Source organism: Camarhynchus parvulus, chromosome 1A (genome assembly GCF_901933205.1).
Source record: "Camarhynchus parvulus chromosome 1A, STF_HiC, whole genome shotgun sequence".
Classification (NCBI taxonomy): Eukaryota; Metazoa; Chordata; class Aves; order Passeriformes; family Thraupidae; genus Camarhynchus; species Camarhynchus parvulus.
This window is the reverse complement of record NC_044586.1, coordinates 19,815,186-19,839,893: the sequence shown is the minus strand read 5'-3', so window position 1 is coordinate 19,839,893 and position 24,708 is coordinate 19,815,186. Positions and strand designations below refer to the sequence as shown.

The window sequence follows — 24,708 nt, the reverse complement described above, 5'->3', positions numbered from 1 at the left end:
GTTAGCAGTAAGGAAAAACAGACAGTAAAATTCACTGGACAAAGCAGGAGAAAGGGATGGGGAATTCCCCAAAACTGATTTATCTGCTTTTACTGTCTCAAGTGAAAGGCAAAAGAAAATAGCACATAATAAAAGCTGAATGAAAAGTAGAATGTAAATGTTGCTCCAATTTAACAGTACAAAGGAAGCTTAGTAACACAGCTGAAGCAACCTGCAAGATATGTTTGTTTACAAACCACATTTAAGTTTTATACAGCAAACATTTCAAGTCCTTTGACAGATTTAAAATACCTTTTTTTCTTGCCTTCCCTATCTGTTTTTCGTTTCCCTGATATTGATTTTCACCTGTAGAAAATTCCCCAGGGTTTGAAATTGTTTTTCAGCCAATCCTGAAGATTTCTGTGTCCAGAGAGGAGACCTAGCTGCCCATCTCCTCAAATTCACTGTAGGGGGATGACGCTGAAGAAGTTTTGGATTCTCCATCGCTGTTGCACTCCCGCGGGGAAGCCGGACTGGGAGTTCCCGGGCTCTCCTTGGCAGAGAGCGTTTCCTTACTGGAAGAGCCTAAGGGATGGCAGTCCAGCAAGCTCTGCAGGTGTTTGATGTAGCTTATTGCAGCTCTCAGGGTCTCCACTTTGCTGAGGCGCTTGTCGGCGAATTCCTTGGGCAGGTGCTCCCTGAGGCGCGTGTAGCCCTCATTGACGCAGCGCACCCGCTGCCGCTCCCTCTCGTTCCTCTTCCGAATGAAGGCAGGCTCAAAGGAATAGTCATAGATGCCCATGTAGCCAGGAAACGGGAGGTAGGAGACGCGACCTGTGTGCCCGCTATAGGCTTGCTCCCAGTAAGATGGGTCCAGTTGGAAGGGAACCCCAAAGGGCTCTCTCAGGGGTACCCCATGGGGGTGCATGTGGCTGTTAGCCAGGGACACAGACCCTGGAAATGCAATCCTCTTCAGTGGCTTAGCATCGTCTTTAGTGCTGTCCATGCTTCTTTTTCTCCTCACCAGTGGAGTATTAATTCCTGAATTTGGCTCCCAATGTATCAATCCAACATTTGTATAGGTACCCTGCCCCACAGGCTGCAGTTTCCTCCTGTGGTCTATAAAAACTCAGATCTCAAAGCAAGGCTAACAACTCATGAGGTCCACACTGTGCCTGGAAAGCCTTGTTGTTTTTATAGGTGTAGGATGCCAGTTAATGTACAGACAGGTTTTGAGGACAATCACTCCCCAGTTTCAACCCTTCTTTTCCTGTGATCTTCATATTTCAAAAGATAATAAGAGGGTTCCTGTGTATTCCTTTTCTCTCCACTTGAAATTATGACCATAAGAGTTAATGCCAAACATAAATAATCTTCCAGGTTCTAAACACTTCTCATGTATTGTAATCCATGATATCGTTTGATATAATTGTCTCCAAAAGATGGGTAATTTGCAAAGTTTATAGAGATCTTCAAAGTTTTGGCAGAACTCCTCACTTTCAGGAACCAAGGATCTTCTGTCATCTAAAAACTACCCAAAGGCTTTTCACAATGAAATCCAAAAGACAACTGCAAGCTTTGTTGTTTTGGCTGCTCTGGTTTAACTGAACCAGCTCACAGGCAGTTTGCAAAAGTTATATGGCATATCTGTAGCTTTCTGGGGAAGCTGAGACATCTTCAAAGGAAAGAGTGCTCTCTTGTGGTTGCAAGTCTTGTCAGATCAAGAATGTACTACGTGCAAGCCTAAAAGGAAAACTGCCTTCTTTGCCCTAAGAGAGGTTTTTCCAAGAAGTGTGAGTTTCACAAATTGAACATGAGCGTTTTCGCATTTTCAAACAGTTTTCAAGGTTTTGTGTGTTTCTGTTCATTGTAGGAATGTTCTGGTCATCCCTATGAGAACTTGCCTCAGATAAACAAACACAAAGGTGATGCCCTGATAGTCCCATGTGTAGCTATTACCAGATGTCTACATGGATATTGGCTTACCTGATGGACCCTACACACTGCTTTAATGGGAGAGCTGGAAGGCCCTCTTGACCCTGCCGGCTCTGTGCTGTGTCCTCCAGTTTGCCTGCAGCTTGCCAAATCAAAGAGGTGGACAAAATACAAGGACTTTTGGCAGTATAAAATCCTAATGTCCTTGTCTGTGCCTTTCCTCTGAGATACCCTGCTGTGTTAGGATCTTCCTCTGCAGCAAATTGACAGTCTTTGATTTCTCCCTTGTTGTTGTTCAAGAGCTCCGTTGTTACAGGGTTTTTTTGTTGAAAATACATTTTCAAATTAACTGAATATCCTTTTTTGGCCATCATCAGTTTGGGGAATTGCACGTTTGGTCTGGTAGAGCTGTGGGAAGGGACAAACATGAAAAGATACAGGTGTGTAGGCTCTATTAAAATTGTTTTTTTGCTCAAAGTGAAAGTATCCGCCCTGTTCAGTGTTTTATGCAAAACTGTCTCAGAAGTGTCAGTAACTGAAACAGCATTCTCCACTCTGAGAAACACATCTATGCCTCTGCTGAGTTAGAAACTAGCAGCAATGATGTGAGTAGCATGCATTTTTGAGTCAGCCTTTGTGTCTCTGCTGGACTATTCTGCAGCTTCAAAAAAACAGTGGTAATCTTCAAAGTACGATGAACATACAGGCAGACCACTCCAGACAGACATGAGTGAGAACACTCCTGGACTCTGGTTTATGTCAGGGGTAGAATCAGCACCAAAATGGCTCAAAAGCCTGAGCAAAAATTACTGGGGAATGCTCCATGGTATGTACAGCTCATTTCAGATCAAATATGTGAGAGTCCTTCTGCCTTTTAAAAAAATTTTGGAAACAGTTGATCAGGATGGACTTTTCAATATTACTTTTGCACTCTAAACTCCATTGTCCAGAAATGTTTTCAGAAATGAATGCTTAAAGGAAAATAGCTCCTTCACTGTAGCATAGGCTAAGCCAGGACTTCTACTTTTCTTAAAACAAAGAGGATGTTGATCTCTAAGCAAATACCTGAAGCAGGCAAAAGCCATTTGATCTGTGTTATCATTAGATTTAAAATGCTGCTTTCTGGCAGTATTCCTGTAAGGAAATGGAAGCATGCCTCTTGGGGGGCTCAGCTCCCAGATCATTTCACAGCTCTCCATGACCTTGCCAGCAGCCTGGCCATGTACAAAAGGCAGGGTTACGTTTCAGTTCTCTCATGTAGATGCACTGTGCCCTGCTACCAGACCTATTTTCTATGTTTACTGTAAATGCAGGCCACCAGCACTTCCCAGAGAGTCAGAACTGCAGCTGTGCTAATGACATCTCTTCTGACAGAAAAATCCATGTTGCTAATCCTTTAGAGAAACACATGAAGAAAAATTACCGGTAAATGTTAATTGTTGACCTGAATTATTGAAGCTGATCTCATATCAAATGGACTCTGAAGTCTGAATTTGTTTGTGTGGAGGAGAAATGAGAAAATATGCCACAGGCTTTTGATGAATATGGTATCTTGTTGACAATCTAATGTCACTTGCTCAGAAAGGGATTTGCCCCTGGGCAGAGAGCCAGAGCAAGGCCAACGCATCTCACATCCCACTGCAGGTCCTTGTTGAGAGCGTGAGCAGGATTAAAGCAATTTATCGTTCCTGTGCCGACTTCTGCACAAAGTCTCAGCATGTTTGCACATGCAGACACCGTGAAAGTAGCAGGATTGGACCACCAAAGGGAAAGGCTAATACAAATTCTTTTCCATTTTTACAGTAGGTTAAGACTACATTAATAATAGTCCTCTTTTAAGATAAGCCTTTGATCTTCTTTCTTACACTGTTTCTCCAATTAAATCCTCTTCACACCTTTGTCTGGATAAAGCTTTGACTCCAGAATGCAGTATCTGCCGTGCTGATACAAAGCAGATGGCCTGGTTTGCTTTTCAGGCAGTACAAATCAGATGTTCACTGCTCTACAATGGCAGATACCCATATTGTATGTTTATACTCATATTGTATGTTTAGCTTTTGCTTAGGTTTTTGGGTTTTGGCTTCATTGTTGTTTTGTTTTGTTTGTAAATACAAAGTCTAAATGGGAATGCTGGGAGACTCATACACTCCATCATCTACGCTATTCAAACAGGTTCTCTTCCTTTTCTTATACTTCACTATAAGCACCTAATTACCCAGCCTAAATGAATAGAAGTACTCTTGACATATCTAAAAATAAAACATTTAGGCATCTTCCTTCCAGACATAACTTAGTTGTGGTTTTAATTGCATATATCCTAACATGATATCTGTAAGTATGTAATTTTTGTACAAGAGAACCCTCAACATGTTCCCACTCCCACACGAACCATAACCATGAATAACAGTACTGACATTACAGAGTGAGTTTGAATTACTTTGAATTATTCAAAGAAACAGGTCCTCCTTGACCCTGTGTCCCTCTGTGTATGAAAAGAAAGTCATTAGTGGAAATATTGTAGTAGAAACACAGAGTCAGCTGAACATGTGCAAGTCCACTAACTTCCCAACAGAAGATGTCCTAGCTGTTTTATCTGTGAGCACATTACTGAAAAGGAAGAAGAAAATACACTGGGAATTTAAGAAGAAACTCTCACAACACTGTGCATTTCTTACATTGAAACTCTCATAATACTGTGCAATTCCTTACTGTAATTATGCCAAATTCTAGTATCTATTATACATATCATAGGTTGTCTAGGCTGCTGCAATTTATTATCAGATAGAAAAATATGTAATTAAAAAAACCCCAAAACCAGATTCTCTTGTTAACTGCTCACACAGAATTATAGAATAACTTTGCAGGAATACAGGATTGAGTAGGTTTGTGTCTGTCTTATCCTGTTTTATCCTTAAGCATGGATCATCTCTTTCCAAGCCTAGACCTAGAAGGGAAAGCTGCTCACAGACTACCTAGGCTTCCTACTGTGACCATCACCAAAATACTGGCCTGCAAAGTGCTGACAAGCCAATAAAAGGTGATGAGAAATTTGGATTTTTGGTGGTAAAATGGCTTTTTGCATAATCTTCATTCCAGTGTTACTCTGCTCGGTGTGAGAAAGAACCCAGGGTCAGGTTTGCAATAGCAGAAGAGAACTAATTGTACTGAGACATGGGCATGGTCCAGAAGGGACTTTGGCTCACACTGCAGGGAAGGACTGAAGCATGTTTACTGCCATCTCTTTCCCCTGGGGTTTCAGAGTCTCCCTTATCTTTCTGTGTATCTCGAGGATCTGAAGATGTCTTGAAAAATAGCTCAGCAATTTGTTCCTCATGCAGCAAGTACCGCTATAAATGTCAATAAACCAGGCTTTCAGGAGACATAGTGCAGTTGTCTTATCAAAACACTTCACATATAATGAAAGTGTTTGGTATATAAAAAAAAATATCTTTCCTTGCAGAAGAAACAGTTCCCAAATGTGTTTTATCACGATACCTTGGGCATGCAGCATACATCTGTGTAGACACAGATTAACTTCTCATTCAGTGACACTTCATATTATCACTGGCTTCCTTTGATACTTCTGCTTTAAACTGGTAGTTAAGATATCACTAGTTCAAGGGAGTAAAGTGACTACAAAAAAAGCTGGAATCTCAGAAGACTCATGCTTGACAGTAGGAAAAAATACTCTTATCTATGTATGACTACATCCAATCTGGCTCATAGGCTCAAAGTATTGCTTTCAGCTTAGATATTTGAAACAGCACAACGATTTCAGTGCCAGGGCACTCTGCTATAGAATTACACTATCAAAATTGAAATGAAGACAAGCTGAGGGCTTGGCATAACCTGGTATTTCAGGACAGAACTGAGATGTACTGAGTGTGACCATGAAGTTTTAAGGATGAAAAGGGAAAATGGAAGGTCTCCTGACATCTTCTATTAGGGAATGCAAAGTGAAGAGAGAGACTTTTGGGCTTGCAGTCATTCACGGTAGGTTCTAAGAAAAATGTGAAGTATTAGCACCAACATATGAATATGTGGGACTACACACACAAAAATGAAACAGACCTAAAGCCCCCATCACAGGATTAACAGTCATAACAACCTGAGGACTTGGTGAGTTCTTTTTTTGACTTGCTGAAATAATGTTTGTGGGCCAATTCAGATAGTCAGTCAGTCAAGGTCAGGTAAGGATTATTTGGCTTGGTGGAGGAGAGGTTGTGGGATATTCTTTTGGTCATGAATTACAGAGACTTGGACTTACTTTGCTGAAATGTACTCCTTTAGATGTTAGATATTTAGACTAAACCCATTATGCAGGTCCCAGTTTCAGGGCATAGACACAGAAAGGCAGCTCTAAAGGGAATTCTCACATATCTCGGACACCTACTTCAGGAAGAGATGAAGCACTCTCTGCAGCAAACTATTTCTCTCCTTCAGCTACAGAGAGAGCTTGAAAAACAAGTGTATACGAGGCATTCAACTTTCTGACAAAGCCAAAGGAGGAGAGTCTGTTTCCACCCCCAGAAGAATCAATAGGTTTGTACTGAACTAAAACGACTCTACATTTAGGCTCTTTAGATTATGGGATGATCCTTACAGATCCAACATTTAGGTTCTTTAGATGAAAAGAGAGCAGATAGAAAAATACTTTGAATTTCCTCCTGTGCAGACATCCTATCGAGGGACGGCTCATTTAATGAGGCATCACTTAAGTGTCAGGCACAAGCAAATTACCAAACTCCATTACAGTGCTCCAGGAAACAGCTGCTCGCCCCGGCACTGAAGGAACGCGGCGATTGATTCGAGCAGCGTACATGATGACTATCCACGTGTCGCAGGCGAAAAGCGAACTACAAAACCTCTTGCACACATCAAGAGATTCCTTTGCCATGTCACCTTAGCCAGAATTGCACATATGATCAACCGTAACTGAACGACGATGTCCAGGAGGCAGCTGGGCACGTACGGGCGGATGGTACGGCGGAGGACACAAAACGCAACACTCTCATGACAGCAGATACGAGGGTGTAATGAGAAAGCAGTGAGACAGCTGGGAATATTGTGTGGGAATACTGGGTGGAAAACCGGAGTAAGCAGCGCACCCTCCTGGAAGAGGCGGCACGGGAAGCCTCGGGCACGGTTTCGGGCACGGAGCGGCCGAGCGCCCGGGGCGGTGGCGCCGCTTCCTGGCTCCGGCTCTCGCCGGCGGAAGCGGCCCCGGCCCCCTCCCTGCGCCATCCCCGCCTCCCTCCGCCTCCCCCGCCCGCGCCGGGCCCGCGCCGCCCGGGTCCCGCCCATGAGGCGGCGGCGGCGGCGGCGGCGGCGGTGGGGGTTGCGGCCGGGCCGTGGCTGGGGCCGGAGCCGGGGCCGGGGACAGGCGGCGGGCCGGGGCGCAGGGCCCTGATGCGGCTGCGGGCGCTCCGCCGGCGGGCCCCATGCACCCCAGGTGAGCGCCGCGGGGCACCGGGCGAGGCGGGCGGGACCGCGGGGCGCACCCGGCCGAGAGGGCGAGCAGGGGAGGGGGTCCCTCAAGCGTTCGGCGCCTCCCGCAGGCCCCGAGGCTCGGCTCCGGGGCGAGGGTGGTGGTTCCCTTCCTCGGGCATCGCCATCCTCAGCAGCCGCCTGAGCCGGGGATGAAATGCCCTGCCCCGCCGGGCAGCTGGAGCCCTCGGCCCCGTCCCTGCAGAGCCGTCCCTGGCGGCGGCCGGGGTGGTAGGCAGTGCGTGGTGCCCAAGGTGGGCAGAGCCGAGGTGGAAGTCGGCGACTCCGCTTGCGGCTCAGCCCCCGGGTGGCAGGTGGTCTGCGAGGAGCTGCGAGTGGACTCGATGTTCCTTACGGGCCCCTTCCAAGCTGAGACCTTGTGCTGTTAACTTGCGTGAGTTTCGTGGATTCGGCGGTTTTTCCTGGATGAGTGGTACCTTTCCTTACCGGAGCGGCAGCCCAAGCTCCAGCTCTCCATCAGTACTGCAGCGCTTGGGCCTGCTGCTGGCAAAGGCCATGTGGGAGGCCTGGGTCAGCCTGGAGCATTGTGGCGTGTGTGGCTGCTCTGGGGGCAGTTGGTCTGGCTGGCCCCAGGAGCTGCTGGTCACACCTGGTGTGTGGGTAGGCGGGCTGGGGTGGGCACAGCATGGGTCAGGCACGGCTTGCAGTGTTTGACGAGTGTGAGTAGACTGTGTCTCCATGGTGTCCCCATCCCTGCGGAGTGGTTTGGGCTCATGTGCAGCTTGAGACCCCAAAGGACGTATGTGCTCCAAGCTGACATAGCTTCTTCTAAGGCTGAAGGTTTGGAGTATTGGACGGTTCCTGCAGCTGCTTGTGTGGTGTGTGTGTGCCCACTGGAGCAGTGCGGTTGATCACTGAAATAGGATGGCACCCGTGGTACCAGTTTTTAATGTGATGAGAGCACATAGAACCAGACTGAGGCAGTCTTTTAAAGCTGCTAAGGCTGTTTTGTGGTGGTAACTCTTGTCACTATTGGCCTGGTTCGAACTGGTGGGGAATTAGAGGTTGTGTGTCTGTTACCAGTTTGAAGTGATCTTTCCCCCAGAATTTAGATTTTGAATGTGGATGTGGTGTCCAAAAGTCATGAAATATAAATCAGGTGCTGTTGTCTGAGTATTTCTGACATTCAGCTTGTAAATGGATCTGTTTTCACAATAGTTTCATCACAATTGCTTTTATTACTAGGAGTAAGACTTTGTTTTCTGGATGGCAAGAAAGAAGCTGTGGTCTGATTTGTCTTTCTGAATTGTTTTTTAATCTTGATTATTGCTATCTAATATGATCAATATGTATTGATCATGACCGTGTGGAGTGGCTGATGTGTTTTATGCTTAGCTTCTTAAGGCAGAGTTTTTATATGCCAATATCAGATTTTGAGTTTGTTTGCTCAAACTTTCCTCACCACAGTACAGTCAGTAATCAGGAATGCTTTTGCATTCTCTTTCTTTTTCCTGCTCCACTCTATGTTCCTTGTCTCCAGAATGAATGAAATGAACTTGAGTCCTGTAGGGATGGACCAGCTGACCTCCTCCTCTGTGAGCAATGCCCTGCCAGTCTCAGGAAGTCACTTGGGCTTGGCAGCGTCACCCACTCACAACGCCATACCAGCACCAGGTAATGGGGGAGGGTCCCACACGGGGTGTTGTAGCTCCTGCTCTGTGTTCTGCTGTCACAGCAATGGTCCTAACTGGGCAGCAGTGCCTGCTCTGATAGCCAGTCATACCGTAGGTAGTGAAATGGTGCGGAGTTGGGGAAGGGGAAACCATAAATTGTTGCTTATGTGGGCAAAGCAAAAGGCACGAGTGCTTGTTGAGCTTATGCTTTAGTGGGAGCCTCGTTTGGTTTTAATGGGGTGATTTGCACTGTGGGTGAGTAGTATCAGAACTCTTTGAAATTAGGGCTGTAGCTGAAAATCTCTCTTCATCTATGTCTAATTTCTCTCAGGTGAAAAATCACTTGTATAACAAAACTGTTTTCATAGCTCTTCTTTCCAGGGGCCTGCACAGACAGAAGTCCATTACAATTGTCAAATAGAAGCAAGGGCTATAAAATGTAAAAGATCTAGCCATATTCAGGCATGCTTCTCACTTCTGCGATAACTGATCCTTTCTTTGATGCCTGGCACCTTACTTGGACAGTGCCATGCTGTGTTTCCTTAGGGCAAGAGCTCCTGGGGAATTAGTAATCTCTTTGTTAGCTTATGCGTTCATCAACTCAGGGAGTTCTGTTGAATTTAAATGGGCATTTTCTCTTGCAGGCTTGCCTGTTGCAATTCCAAACCTGGGCCCCTCCTTGAGTTCCTTGCCCTCTGCTCTGTCTCTGATGCTCCCAATGGGTATTGGGGATCGAGGAGTGATGTGTGGTATACCAGAGAGAAACTACACCCTACCTCCACCACCATACCCTCACCTGGAGAGCAGCTATTTCAGACACATTCTACCTGGTAAGTGCTCTGGTGCTGATGGATGGGAACAGTAAGAGCAACTGTTTTAAGAGCTGTCTGTTTCTGTCCTGAAGCAGGAATGACTGACAGTTTGACAGAGCTGTTGTTTCCTTGAGTTTGTCTGGAGACTGTTGTGCCATTTACACGCTTTATTTTCAGATATCTGTTTCTATATTTGTGTATGAAAAGAATTGCAGGGCATTTTCTATTTAAACCTAACCTTTGATTGCTCCACCTGCTTTGATTTTAGGATTAACAGAAAACAAAGCATGCCCGGTTTCTGTCTCCAATGGCTTGTAGCTTGGAATTTGCTTCTATTTTTCTAGTCCAGTAGTCTGAAGCAATATTTAATATGTGCATAATGGGAGGTTACAGGAGTTCAAAGTTCAAAGAGGGCATCAGCTGTGGTGTTGGGCACTTTCCCACCCATTTAACCCGTGGCACATTTTTTCTTCATTTTTCTTCAAGGTTGATTTCCAAAGGTGTAACACACTGACTTCTATCTTGATTCCTTCCTCACACGTGCTTTGGAGTATAAATGTAGAATTTTACATGTCAGTATGTGAAAACACAGACATTGAAACTTTAAATGTGCTCCCGGTTTTGTTTGGTAGCTAAGATTGACAGGGTGGAAGAGGTAGTTAAACTTCTTCAAGGTGACTCACTGAGTGTTGTTGGTTCAGCCTGGGTTAGGAATAAACTAGTGGGCCAGGTCTCCTGCAGCTACTTGTTGACTGATGGCTGAACTTTCCAGCTGCTTAGGAGTAACCTTTCCTACTGCACTGCATGCCTGCTGCTCAGTAGACAAGGAGACTGTGCACTAGGACCAAAGGTATTTGCCATTTTCTGAGCTGGAATAATCTTCCTGTGATGTTTTATACAGTTCTTCTGTCAGTCATCTTGCTGCCATCAAGGATCCTCTGTGTTCAAGCCACAAGGCAGCATTGCATGCAGAAATATTTCATGCAGCTGATTAAATTAAACGGTTAATTTTTTGGCTTCTTGTGCTGCAGAAAGAGTATCTGTGTTTGCATCCTTGTGATAACAAACATATTTGAATGGAAAACTCTTACGGAACAAGTGGCTCGTAGAGTTGAAGGCTAAAAAGAAACATGCTGAGTCATCTTGCAGAATCTGCAATATCTGCCTCTGTGTCTGCTGGAAATAATGTTTACTTGAATGTGCTGTTGCATTTCTTCCGAAGATTTTTGTTTGTTTGTTTTTAGTATGTAAACACAGTTTAGTGTTTCTTCATATCTTAAGTTTCAAGGTTGTTTGATGTTGAGAACCTTCCCAAAACTACCAGAAGAGATGGTAGGGTTTCTGATTTAAGTTCAACCAAGCTATTGTTTTAGGAGAAACAACATGCTTTCATGTTAGAAAAGAGAGCAGATGACTCATGAAGTCTGTGCGAGAACTTGTCTTTGTCCTCCAGAATTGCAATTGATGACCTCTGAGATGGACAGTTATGCCACTTAGTATTAGAGGAAGGAAGCAGTCATTGTTAAAACTTGAATACCTAAGCAAAAATTATGTGTCCTGGAGAATTGTTTCTGTTTCTAGCAAAGATTAACCAGGAATGACCAAATTATAGACTCCACTAGCAGTCCTTCATCCTTGTGAGCTATTTTTTGGGAATGAAAAATTAAGCCTAAAATGTGAAGAACCTCTTTCTCATTCGATCTTTGTACTGAGCAGCCTGGGTGGAATTCTCCCATGAACTTGGGTGTTCAGACTTTGAGAAATAACTAGAGACCTGCTCTATTGGGTGGAAACTCTGAATTAGTTGTCAAGTGGTACTTTGACAAGAGTGTTAGGCTGGCATGTGTTTGTAAGCCATATTTTAGAATCCATTTTAGTGGATTTGAATTGGAAATAATGTAGAGAACATTATTAGTAGTAGTCTTCAGGGATCTGAGTGTATCCTTCAACAGATTTTTATTCAAGATTTGAAAACAGATGTAATCTCACTCCCTTCTTTTTCTCCCTCTCTTCCTATCAGGTATCTTATCTTACTTGGCTGACAGACCACCACCTCAGTACATCCATCCCAACACTATAAATGTTGACAGCAATCCAGCATTGTCAGTCTCCAACAATCCCTCAGCCCTGGATCCCTACCAGCCCAGTGGGACCGTGGGGCTGGAACCAGGGATTGTCTCCATGGACTCCCGCACAGTGAACACACATGGTCCTCAAAATCTGCATCCTAGTGACAGCCACGAGGTAGCACTGGATACTACAATCGCCATGGAGAGCGTTTCCAGGGTAACCAGCCCCATCTCTACAGATGGGATGACAGAGGAGCTTACAATGGATGATGTAGCTGGGGATCATACACAGATCCCAAATGGCTCCCGGAGCCATGAACCTTTAGCCGTAGACACAGTGGGCAGTAACTTGACATCGGACGCTGTGGGACACGGTGCCGTCATTCCCATTCACGGTAGCACTTTGGAACTCCCTGTTGTCATGGAGCCTGACCACATTGCCGGGCGGGTGACAGGGATATCGGACAGCACACTAAATGACCCCATTCATACTGTGGCCATGAGCACCAACTCCGTGAGTGTGGCGCTCCCTACCTCACACAACCTCGGTTCCCTGGACTCAGTAGCCTTGCATGAAGTGGGCCTCAGCCTGGAGCCCGTGGCAGTGTCTTCCATAAGTCAAGAAGTAGCCATGGGGCCAAGCCATGTCGATGTGTCTGCAGACAATCTTGCCTTTGTACCATCATCTCTGCAAATGGAAGACTCCAATTCCAACAAGGAAAACATGGCAACCTTGTTTACCATATGTGAGTGGACATTTCATGCTTTTTTGGGCTAGGGTTTGCCATGTAGCTATTGTCTGGTGTGGCTGGACTCTGGGTGCTAGTCTTACAGATTTATGGTTATTTAACAAGTGCAAAATTTGAAACATTTGCAGTGCCAGGCTAACTGTTTTGAAACAACAGTAGTTGGAAGTAGTAGGAGACGTAGGAGGATGTTTTAGCATAATTCTCTTTGTATCATTTTCATCTTGCCATGAGGTTGGAAGCTGAATCTTGGTGAAGCTCTTGATTTGGTGGATATGCTTATTATCCTTTCCAATGAGACTTCTGTTTTTATGAAGTCACATCACAAGTGACTCTTCTTGCCCCATGAAAAATACAAACACCACCACAGGCCATACTTTCCATCAAATGGGTATAATTTTTGAGTATGACATTACATGATTTTGCAAAATTTATATTAAACCATGAACAATCATCATGAAAGTGTTATTCTAAATAGGAAAAAAAGAGCAGAGAGGGAAGGAACTTTATAATATTTCTAATTATTCTCATCAAAGGACTTTAGTCCAGAGGTTAGTAGATCTTATAGGAAGAAAAGAGCACTGGGTTTTGTATTGCCAGTCCTGTTATTATTCAAGGAGTGGTGTTTGAGAACTGAGAAGTTCTCATTTGCTGGGAGAGAGATTTGCACTTCCACCTGCAGGATGTCTGGCTTCCTGCTTACTGAAACATAAGGCCAGCTTTTATATTCACTTTTATTATCTGTGGTAGCATTGCTGAGTGCTGCTCTTCATCCAGTCTGGCCCTACAACTGCCAGAACCCAATGGCTTGCTTTGCCTGCAGAACATATTTTAAGAAATTGAAAGATACAGTGCCTTGGTTAGCAAGGGAAGAGATGCAGTTTAGTGCAAAGTGTCTAGTCAGTCAGACATTTGGATTGATTTGTTAAGATTTCATTCTGTGGGATAAAATACAACTTCAAATCAGGTGGGCATAGAACTATGATGAATTTACAACTCCTAGAGGAAGAGTTTTACAGTTGATGCACTCAGAGGTTCCTACAAGCATCTGTTGCATATTGAACAGATAATGATCCAAATACTGTGATATCTAACATGCTTGTGGTGAAATAACTATTCTTCCTCTCTTAAAAGTGAGATTTGATGTGCTAGCTTTTTGTTGTTATAGTTAGCATAGTCCTAAGCTGTTTTCCAGACGATGCTCCCCTTTGGTAGGACATTAAAATGGCTGTTGCATGCCTTGTGCTTGCATGTGATTTGCAAAATAGATTCTTGACTTGGAGAGGTTTAAATTTTAACTTTTTGTTGATGTTTTTAAACTTCACCTGAATTAACAGGAATTTGTGTCCAGACAGGTGACAGCAAGGACAAGGCGTTGTTTTAGATCCCCTTAGTGGTTTTTCCTCAGATATTAGGAGTCAGGGCCTTTTACAGAAAACTTTTTACTGTTCCTAAGCAGGAAATAAAAAGTGTGCCTTTGCTACAGTCCTGAATGTTTGCAAACGCTTTTAAGAAGCGGTTTTTTTGATCATCTTTGTTGACAGTTCTGGGTATCCAAATCAGAGAAATAATGACTAATTTTCTTTTTTTAATGATTTGGCATGTACAGTAATGGAAAGTATATTTAACTTTCTGCGGAATGTGAGATTTTTTGTTTTCCAACATCTTAAAAATGTATGAATGGTTGAACTTCTCCAAGTGGAAATGTCCCATGCCTAGAACTTTTCTTCCTCTGCCTCTCCATGGAGCTGGTCCACAGACCCATAGTGGGTGTGTGCTAGGCAATGCTTAAAGGCAGCTGTTCCACACAGTGGTTCTCATTACTCAGGTGTCGCTTGTTGCTGCTTTACTCCTACATGTCACCAGTGCACATGGAATAATGCTTACATAGTCTCTACCTAATAATTTTTTTAGTACTTTCCTATCTGTTAATGTGTAGTTGCTCAAACTGTATTTTATGAGGTCAAATTCTGGTGCCCTGGTATATCAAGGAAGTATCTGGAAAATATCTTAAAGCATGTAAGGATGGAACTGCTGTCTGAGTCTGCTGAAGGCTACTTCTGTCATAGGTCTTTTATACTGGAGCTGGGTCATCAAGAGGCCAAAGAGGGTCTTTGTGGAGATCCTGATTAATTACCTGAACATCTTTCTTCTTCAGAAGAAGAATTACTTATCAGGAGAGTGCAGAGTAGGTGTTGGTTGTTCCATCCACAGAGAATTCTAATGACATCCATCCTTTTGCTAGATTAAATTGTAATGCTATAGAGAGCATTTTATGCTGTACTTTCCCTCAGATTTATTAGACTGAAGACTTTCACTGGTTTCTTCTATAAGAGTACTTCTGCTGAATGACAGATTAGGAAAGCGACGCTACTGATTCTTCTTGGACTTTTGTTTTTGTTGCATTCAGTGGCATACTCATCCTGCATGAGTTTGCTGCAGTGAGACCTTCAAGAGCAGCAGTGAGGTCAGGTTTTTGCTACTGTGATTTACACATAGTCTGAATTTAAATGGAGGTTAGGGGATTTGTGGTTCATATTCGGAAAATTTTAGAAGGATGACCTTACTGGTTCATTTGCGTGGTTGTCCTTGAGGTTCTACATGCAAGAAGTGTTTCTGCTTAATTCCAAAAACATAACCAGTTAGAATATGTTTGGTTTTGTTAGTCATAGATTTTTCTGCCAGTAGAGTTCGTTTCACTTGCGATCAGAGTGAAATTCGCTTTTCCATCACCAGCACTGGGGAGGTTATCGTTCATTTTGCAGTAGCTTTGATGAAGAGTGGGCTCTGTCCCATTGCTCGATTCCCCTGTACGGATAATCTGGAATCTAGGTCATCAGTTTACCATCAGGAAAGTAGGTGGAGATCCTCACATTTGATCTGAACTGGATAGAAACTGACATGTATGTCAGTGCCCACCTGACTGTAAGAACATGGTCCATATTCTTCTGAGTAAAAGCTGATAAGTGGACAAGTTGAACATGACAGAAGCAGCCTTTGGCAGGAGCTGAGCTGAAGCACATTGGTAGGGAGCTGATTGCACTGTAGGAGCTGTTACATGTTTTTAATGCCTGCTGTCCCCTTCTGTCTCTGCAGGGTGCACGCTGTGTGACAAGGCGTATCCGTCAGACTGCCCGGACCACGGGCCCGTCACCTTTGTCCCCGACAGCCCAATCGAGAGCCGAGCCAGGCTGTCCCTCCCAAAGCAGCTGCTCCTCCGGCAGTCCATCATGGGAGCTGAAGCGGGTAAGGATCACATTACTGGGCACTTCCCTGCAGCACTTTAAAATACACTCGCTGCTGAAATCCAAAACCGTAGGGCGATTAATGTGGGAAAGAAACACCATGAGAGAGAGATGCTTCCCTCTTCTGTAATCGCCCTGACTTACATTATCCATGAGCTTCTTGTGGTCTGGTTACTGCTTAGACTTCAGCTATACCACAGGGCTGCTGCCATGGAGTGTGGCACTTCTTAAGGTTAAGCAAGGTACAGGTTTTTTTATTGTGCTAAACAGCCCAGGCACAGCTTTGATAAGAAAACAATGCTGCAATTGCGTTGGAAGCTGACAATTAGAAGTCATAGAGGAGAATTCTGTCTGCTTGTTCATGAGCTTGGTTTGCTACCTTCTGGGTGCTCTCATTGGAGTATTGATCACAAGTGCCTGTTTTTTTCCCCTCCTTCATTTACATTTGGCATGTAGACTGTGACCTTGCCACTGGATGTGGACCTTGAAGAGTACAGTGCAGTACCCTAAGGATCTGAAGGCTAGAGAAGAATGCGATTATTGGCTTGTTTAGTGATGCTGCTTGTTGAGAGTAGATGACATCTGTTCTTTTCAAGATGCACTAGTTTTCAGTTTATTCCTAAGAGCTATTCAGTGTATTCATGTAGACCTATATATATATATATACACATATACATATATATATATATATAAATGTTTAATAATAAATAATATACACGCAGGAATCCCTTTGCCTCTGGGGAGAAATGCAGAAGCTGCTTAACAATGCCCAGCAACAATTCTGGAAATTCCTGGGGATTAGGTAGGCAAAATGTAGTTACTGAAACTAGTATTTTCTGCTTCTGCAGAAAGTGCCATGAGACCTTTCATTGGTACAAGTGGCTAGGATGTTAGTTTTATAGCTTACTGAAAAATAAATTACTTGCTTTTGACCAAATAAATATTTGTAATGACACCAAAGCGGCTCCCATTAGTGTCATGTGGTGGTGGTGGTTCTTGTCTCTGGCATAGGTGTGTTTCACATGTGAAGTAGAAGCTTTGATGATCTTATGCATAGATATTACCTCTGGAGCATTATCTCATAAGCCTCCCACTTCTTTATTATGCATGATTAGTTATTTAAATAATTGATTTCTTCAGATTATGGTCTTCTAATGATAGGTGTGTGGACACGAGAAACCATTCCTGTGAGGACTTGTTTCGGACCTTTGATCGGGCAGCAGAGCCATTCTCTGGAGGTGGCCGACTGGACAGACAAAGCAGCCAGTCACATCTGGAAGGTCAGTGGTGTTACAGCTCACACAGCCTGCCAGCATGCTTTATCTGGTGAAGCTACCACATGACAGCAATATTAACATTATCATCTTTGCCAAAAGTCAAAAGTAATGCAGTTTAATTGTTTAATTCTTAGTATCAGCACAGGAGAGCTCTATACCAGTGTGCTGGTAGTCAGTCCTGAAGAACAATAAGCTTCTTTAATGCCTTCTCTTTTAAAGGGCCATATGTGGTTTCAGTATTTGTGTGGAATTGCTGCAGAGATTGTGTATGAATTACTAGGCAGCAGTTGTTTGTTTGTTTTGTATCTTTGTTCATTGAAAGTTCCCCCAGGTGATGAATGATTTGTTTTAGGAAAGTCAATTTAAAGCTTTCTTTTCCCCATCATTTCATTTGCAGAAAGTAAATCTGACCTATATAAATAAAACATGTACTGTTTGCCCAGATTTTGTTATTCACAAGACTTGGTTTGTAAGAAATGCAGCCAAATGCATTTCTGCTGGAAGGTAAAGGTGAGAAGGATGCTGATAAACAGGTTTTCTGGCCTCCTTGCCAACAGAGGTCAAGGTGCCTGTATGAAGAGGAAAGTAAGGAGTGAAAACAGGGCTGTGGTGTTGGCAGTGGCAATGTAGACTTCCTAGCTTGTTCTAGGTAAACACATCCTCTCCTAAAGAAAGAAGCTGGCTTTCACTGCATTTATTGCCGTGTTTTGTCCTAAGGTTGCATTTGTCTTTCCTGGTAGATCTATCACAACGGTGTCCTGGAGTTCTGTGTCATCACAGCTGATGAAAATGAATGTAACTGGATGATGTTCGTACGCAAAGCCAGGTGAGAGCCACCTGGACTGTGCTAAGGAGCTTTGAGTCTGAGCTGCAGGCTCGTAGAAAGCTGTACTGCAGAATGAAGGTTGACCTTCATTCAACTTAAGTTGACCTTGGTTGTCCTTTTGATTTTAATACTTTATTTACAAAGTGTCCCTGAGTTCTTTTGGCCAAGTTCCAAGCCCCACAGCTTGTGAGACCTGTCCATTTCAGTCTGTGATGGAAACTATCCAGGCTGGCTTAAGTATTGCTCCATCCATGGTCCACTGAGAAGGCTGAACCTCTCTTATTTCTCTGTGACACAAAGTAGATTTCTCCTGCAGTTCCATTTCATTGTTCCTATATGCAGGAGTCAAGAACTGTAATGTTTAATCTCCCACTGCAGTGGGGCAGACTTTTTGCTGGTTTCAGATACTGGGAACACACATATGCAAGCTACTGCTTCAAAAGATGAATGACCACGTCTTGGAACTGGTCCTCAAGAGGACTTTTTAAAGATAATGTTGCTTCCAGACATTACTGATATTTTTTCCATCATGCATTCTCTATTTCTTAAGGGATTTTCTATGTAAATGAATCTATGTGTATGAAGAATCTATGTGTATGAAAAATACATAGATTTTTGTAGTTTGTTAGGAGATCATAAACTCATTTCTCTCAGCCCACTCAAATATCTATTGATAATTTTCTCAGAAGTGTTGTGAGAAACACATCATTTGGTGGAGGACATTGACTCTCGAGGTTTAGTTTTTCTTTCCTTTAATAAAGAAGGACAGAAGTGACAGACATACAAGTTTTTATAATATACTGACAAGCGCTGCTGTTCCTATTACCTTTTTATAGGAATCTTTCCTTTTTCCTTTTCCCTTCCTTTTTTCTTTTCCATTCCTGTCCCTCTCCCTCTCCTCTCCTCCAAAAGTCATTACTTTTGAAGGGCTTTTTTCCTTAGCTGTTGTTATTGCTGTAGGAACCGGGAAGAGCAGAACCTGGTAGCTTATCCTCATGATGGAAAAATTTACTTCTGCACCTCTCGGGACATCCCCCCTGAACACGAGCTTCTCTTCTATTACAGTCGGGACTATGCACGACAGCTTGGTAAGTAAGAGCTCTTTTTTCTTGACTTTACAGGGAGTATCCAGCTTGAAATCCCTTTCAGTGCCATCTCTGGGCTCTGTGACTTGGGACTGCATTGTGTTCCTTTTCAGTTCCCATTGGTGCATGTCACAGTTTCCTTTAACATTTCATTACTACAGAGTACCATAATTTAAAAGAAACATTTCCCCACTTAATTCCACTGCTCAGAAGTAAAAGATTATGAAGATTTTTTTTTTTGAAGAAAAATAGTATTCTGTTCATCCAGGGCTAAGGGAATTCTGGAGCTGAAGATGGTCCTATCCTCCCCCAGCTGGGATTGTGATAATTTAGATTTGGGTGAGCTGTGCTCAAAACTGTTCCAGAGTTTGGCCCCTCAAAACATTTTAAATGACCTACCTGATACAGCTGGAAAGCAACACCAGACAAAGGTGAAAGAACAAAGGTGAAAATCTCTGCACCTGGCTTTGCTACCACAGACTAAATGGTGGTGGTCCTTGTTCAAGCTCTGTTAGGCTTTACTGTGCCTCATTACAAGTGATGTTTTTGTGCCCAAAGGTGTCCCTGAGCATCCAGACATGCACATCTGCCACTGCGGGAAGGAATGTGCTTCCTATGCGGACTTCAAGGCCCATTTGAGCAGCCATATTCACAACCACCTCCCCAGTCAGGGGCACAACAGCAACCACGGGCCAGGCCATGGCAAGGAGAGGAAGTGGAAGTGCTCCATGTGCCCTCAGGCTTTCATCTCCCCTTCCAAGCTGCACGTGCACTTCATGGGGCACATGGGCATGAAGCCGCACAAGTGTGATTTCTGTAGCAAAGCTTTCAGCGATCCAAGCAACTTACGGACACACCTCAAGATCCACACAGGTGAGGGCTTTCTACAGATGCCTGTGTGAGGTCAGGGGAGAGGCTGAAGGTCAAGTTACAGGCCAGTAGACAGTGTGGGTTTTTTTTTTCCACTATTCCTTATTGGGAAATCACAAAATTCTAATTAGAAAGCTAGAAAAGAAATAAAACTGAGAGTGAAGTGCTCTCAAGTCAAGCATAGGAAGCCAGGCATTTTAAAGGACTGATGAAATATTAATGTTGTATACACAACCACAGAATACTCAGTGGGGTGGGATTTCAAGTGGTTTTCAAACTTAGTCTGAACTCAGTAACGTGCTGGGGTTTTAAACTATTTTTGGCAAAGAATAACAGAAGTACTGATAAGTTGAAAAATGGGATAAAACATAGACGTTTTCAAAGGGCCACTGACATTTGTACCTGTGTGTTTGTTAGGTAAGAGAACTTGTTTTTGCAGACAAAAGCAATGCAGTGCATCAAATGTGGTTGGGCTCCAGTAAGGCATCAGAAACAATTCCTGTGGGAAATCAGTGAGGATAGGGGTGTACTAATATACAGTAACTAGATGGTTACCATGGTTACTGTTACAAAGGAAGCTACCATTGTTTTTACTGAAGAATTCTTCTTGGATAAGACTAGTCTTTTAAGTGTTTGCCTGAATCTCTTGGTGGAAAAATGTGCAGAGCTGCTGGGGGTATTTTAAAATCCAGAACAAGGAGGCACAGTTGGTGTGGACAAAAGAAGCACAAACCCCACCTCACAAGAAAGGCTGGCTGACCACAAGCACTGGAGAAACAAGCAGCAGTGTTTAGAAGGATGAAGTGCAGAAAGGTGCATCACACTTGCGCATCAGTGGTTTGAAATAGTATCGTGGCATTGGGGCATGGAATACGGGATGAAAAGCTTTGGGAATGATGAAGTCAGCTGTCTGGTTTTTTGCATAGCTAAATATAGATTGGAACCACGTAGGTCTTTATGCTGAGTCTGAAGGAACTGCAGGAGAAAACAAGTCCTGTTCACAAAAAATCTGCCTTTCATCACAGTAAAATTTAATTTTTCAGCAATGGTCAGGGTTGTTTGCTTACTGCATGTCTTGGGACACCAAATGTTAATCTGTGGGTGTCCCTGTGTACTCCTAGGTCAGAAGAATTATCGCTGCACCCTCTGTGACAAATCGTTCACGCAGAAGGCTCACCTGGAGTCGCACATGGTCATTCACACCGGGGAGAAGAACCTCAAGTGCGATTACTGCGAGAAGCTCTTCATGCGCAGGCAGGACCTCAAGCAGCACGTCCTCACTCACACACAGTAAGTGACTTCACAGGAGCTGTTGGACTGGCCAGTGCAAGAAATAATGAACAGTCCAAGACACAATCTCCAGTTTGCAAATAGTTTGGCCTAGGGAGCATAGGTGGGTTCATCCTCTGAAATGACAGAGAAGTCAGTTCTAGCATCTGCAGTATTTCCATGACACAGTAAATTCAAAGTGTGCTCCTTGTGTTGTGAAATGGCAATCTGGAGTGTCCATAATTTTGAAGAGAAAGAGGGGTTGTTTGATTTATATTTCATTATTTGCTGAGAACTGTTTCCATGTCCCAACGTGACCAAAAAAGACAAACTTCTCAATGCTATTGTCACCGAGGACCCTGTTAGTGAACTCCACCTGTTTGCTGTAGGGCTGTGGTGCCACCCTTCCCAGCCCTTTCCTCCCTTTCCCAGCCCTTTCCTCCCTGCAGGTCTCACTCACATGCTTGCTCGCTCCTCCTGTAGGCAGATTCCTATCCCACAGCCCTCTGCCAGGCCAGGTCTTTTGCTCTGAGAATCTCTCCATCCTGTACATTTATTCCCAAGCCAAGGTCCTCCATAAAAGCTGCTTGCCAAAGCTAGTCCCTTTGCTTATTTCATTTTCAGCATCTGGTTTTTGTACTCGCTTGGAATCCATTGCTGCTTCTGTCATGCTGCCCAGGAGCATGCCCAGGAGTAGTGCAGCCAGATGAGTGAGAGAGAGGCAGAAACACTGACTCGCTGTGCTGCTTGTTCCTACCTACCTACTGCTGGGAGGTATTTTGCAGTGTCATTACAGAATGTGTTGCAGTCTGGTAAGCTCCTCTGCATTTACAGACTGAGAGTTGTTAAAATGCAGGGGCCTTGTTTCCATACTTGTTCTTCCCTGCCTCCTCCCCACCTGCCTTTATGTAGAGGGGGAAGGAAACTTTTCATCAAGGGTGATATCTCTGTCCTTGCTAGAATGAGGACCTTAATCAGCATTTTAATACCAGCTGTCTTGTGGCAGGAGCAAACTCACTTTTTTATGTCTTGCAGAGAACGGCAGATCAAGTGCCCCAAGTGTGACAAGCTGTTTCTGAGGACAAATCACCTGAAAAAGCATCTCAATTCACATGAAGGAAAGAGGGACTATGTCTGTGAAAAATGCTCCAAGGCTTATCTAACCAAATATCACCTCACTCGACATTTAAAAATATGTAAAGGCCCCACATCCAGTCTGTCAGCCCCAGAGGAAGAAGAGGAGGAGGATTCAGAGGAGGAGTTAATAGACTCTGTGAGGACTGAAGACTGTAGGATTAACAATGGAGTCTATTCAACAGGTGGTGTTCTCTCTGGACACAAATGAAGAAGAGAGGGAAACTTTCTTGGATATTACTAGTAGCGAAGGAAAAAACCCTCTTCCTTGTTTCCCCAGTCACCTGTGTATGTCAGGTGAGGAGTTTTCCTTCTGTTTTTGTCTCCACACTACCACCACTTAATATAATCTGTAGCCAGAGCACTGAACAAGACTGGACCATGCACGTACAAATGAAGAGTTGCTAAGAAGGAAATGTGAGGCAAGATTTCTTTCACACACGCTGTGCTTACTCCTCTAAATCACTCAGATTAATCCATCCAGTGCCAGGACACGTGACACACCTCGCATAGCCCTTTGAGCAGAGAGCCACGAACCAGAAATGTAGCTGAGGGGTTGCAGTGACCTGTAAGCCAACTGTCCTTAACTGCTCAAGGTGTGACATGAAGAGAAACAAGGAAAAAATGGTGTTGGAACTTTTTAACTGAAGGATGTGGTTTGGCACAAAGCAAAGACTTCTCAATGCTCAGGTTTCCTTCTTAAAACAAAACCTTTTGGTTAAAAAAAAAAGGCCAGTGAAATCAGCACTTCCATACAAAGTATCCCACTACAGAAAATCAGACATTGGTTTTTGGGGAACAGTTATCCCATCTCCTCTTCTCCCTCAAGTTCACAGCCCAGAGAAGCAAGTGAAGAGATAAAAAAAGACTGTATGGACTCAGTAAGGAAGGGGCTTACAGATGATCAGACAGCGTTTACAGTATATGTTACTTATTGTGCTGTAAACCTTTTACCACCTAGAATGATGGGAGGTTTGCTGCTAATGTTATTTATGGAATGAAGATTATTACATTTGGTTGTTCTTTTAAAATAATTAAAAATGTGGCTCTTCTCTAATGTTCTTTTTTAATATTTACATATGCTGAAAAAGAATGTTCCTATTTCTGATAATGATGCTAAGAGAAATAACACCACCTTTTAATCATCTGCCTCTCCCAGGCTTTCCTGGGACATGGTATGTGTAGGAGCACCTCCATGAACTCTGATTTGCTCTGTCACTCCTCTGGCTGTGCTGCAAAAGAAGATTCAGCTGTGCTCTGTTCTCTGACAAGGTAATGGGAGGTTCCCTTGGAAAAGAGGCTTTGCTTTGGGCGCTAAATGGCCTAAGCTCTCCCTGTATGCTGTAGTTCCTAGAGAAGCTCCCAGGGTTCTTAAAATCTGAAAATGCTTGTCTCAGATCAGTATGTGACCAAAATGCTCCTGAGACAGGTGCTGCTATCTTGGTAAATTCAGGGAAATATGTGTTGCGTCCAGTAATGCAAGTTCTCCCCAAAACAAAAAGCAACTTTGAGAGCTACACTGCCAATTATATTACTAGGGGTAGAGGTAAGAGAAATCACTTACCCTCAAAGATCTTGTCACAAAGCATATATTTAAAATTAAAGCTTTGATAAACTTGGAAGTTTTCAATGGAGAGCAGTTAAAACAGCAGTGGTTCTCGTACATACACCTTCTTAAGTGTCACAAAAGCATTTGTTGTCCACACATCATTCTCTACTGCTTGGCAGAGACAGGATGGAGGCAGGAATCCCAGCACATCCGGAGTATTCTTGGTTCCTGCAGAGCCATGCTGAACACCTTCACCAGACTACAAATAGCTGAAGTAGTTTTAAAGCAGCCAGTTGCCCTCAAGGGATAGGAAGGAAAATTACAGACCGGCCTTTTCCCCTAGCTGCAGTTTGCAGGGACACAATTTGCCTGTTTTACCTCACCAGCATGAACTACAGTGAGTTAGGGTGAAAAGCAGTGGGAAGAGCTTGGCAGCTGTGAGTATGATCCTACGGCTGCTTTAATACCCAGGGCAATTTGCAGCAGGAACACTCTACAGGCACCTTCAGTGTATGCAGAGAGCAAGCGCTCAGTGGAAGGTAAGAGCATCCATTGTGTTCATGAGGTAAAGCAGGTGGATGTTACATTATAAATGCAAGGAAATTTTGTGAGTCATATCCCTTGATTAGGTTCCTGATTCTGCAAACAAGAGGCTTAAGTTGGTGGTTAAACTGATACTTAAAATTTTCCTCTGTGCCATCAGGTGTCAGGCAGAAATGACTGAACAGAGTTAAGAACATAATAGAGGTTTTCACCAGTAACAGTGACCAGCTGGGATCCCAACCCCCACT

The 24,708-nt window shown here is 43.7% G+C and overlaps 2 protein-coding genes across 3 annotated transcripts; one reads left to right on the top strand and one right to left on the bottom strand.

Moving 5' to 3' along the window:
- Positions 1–418: 418 nt before the first annotated feature.
- ASCL4 (achaete-scute family bHLH transcription factor 4) lies at positions 419–985 on the bottom strand. Its single transcript, XM_030960814.1, has one exon. It carries the CDS (start codon positions 983–985, stop codon positions 419–421), a length of 567 nt encoding a protein of 188 aa, XP_030816674.1.
- Positions 986–7,302: 6,317 nt separating this feature from the next.
- On the top strand, positions 7,303–23,384 carry PRDM4 (PR/SET domain 4). 2 transcript variants are annotated; one of them, XM_030960937.1, is made up of 11 exons: positions 7,303–7,366; positions 8,903–9,036; positions 9,680–9,865; positions 11,868–12,662; positions 15,759–15,908; positions 17,069–17,187; positions 17,925–18,010; positions 18,971–19,098; positions 19,654–19,968; positions 21,087–21,255; positions 22,270–22,579. In XM_030960937.1, the coding sequence occupies exons 1-11, from the start codon at positions 7,356–7,358 to the stop codon at positions 22,577–22,579; spliced, it is 2,403 nt and encodes an 800-aa protein (XP_030816797.1). In that variant the 5' UTR covers positions 7,303–7,355. The 2 variants fall into 2 exon arrangements, with proteins under 2 accessions (XP_030816797.1, XP_030816796.1); XM_030960936.1 differs by lacking the exon at positions 7,303–7,366 and having other exon boundaries at positions 8,641–9,036; positions 22,270–23,384.
- The last annotated feature ends 1,324 nt before the right edge of the window (positions 23,385–24,708 follow it).

Bases quoted from the DNA above. Each gene is read 5' to 3' on its own strand.
- ASCL4 (XM_030960814.1), bottom strand. From the start codon at position 985: ATGGACAGCACTAAAGACGATGCTAAGCCACTGAAGAGGATTGCATTT.
- PRDM4 (XM_030960936.1), top strand. From the start codon at position 8,886: ATGTTCCTTGTCTCCAGAATGAATGAAATGAACTTGAGTCCTGTAGGG. The intron at 17,188-17,924 runs GTCAGTGGTGTT...CTTTCCTGGTAG, and splicing joins CAGCCAGTCACATCTGGAAG to ATCTATCACAACGGTGTCCT. The intron at 21,256-22,269 runs GTAAGTGACTTC...TATGTCTTGCAG, and splicing joins CACGTCCTCACTCACACACA to AGAACGGCAGATCAAGTGCC.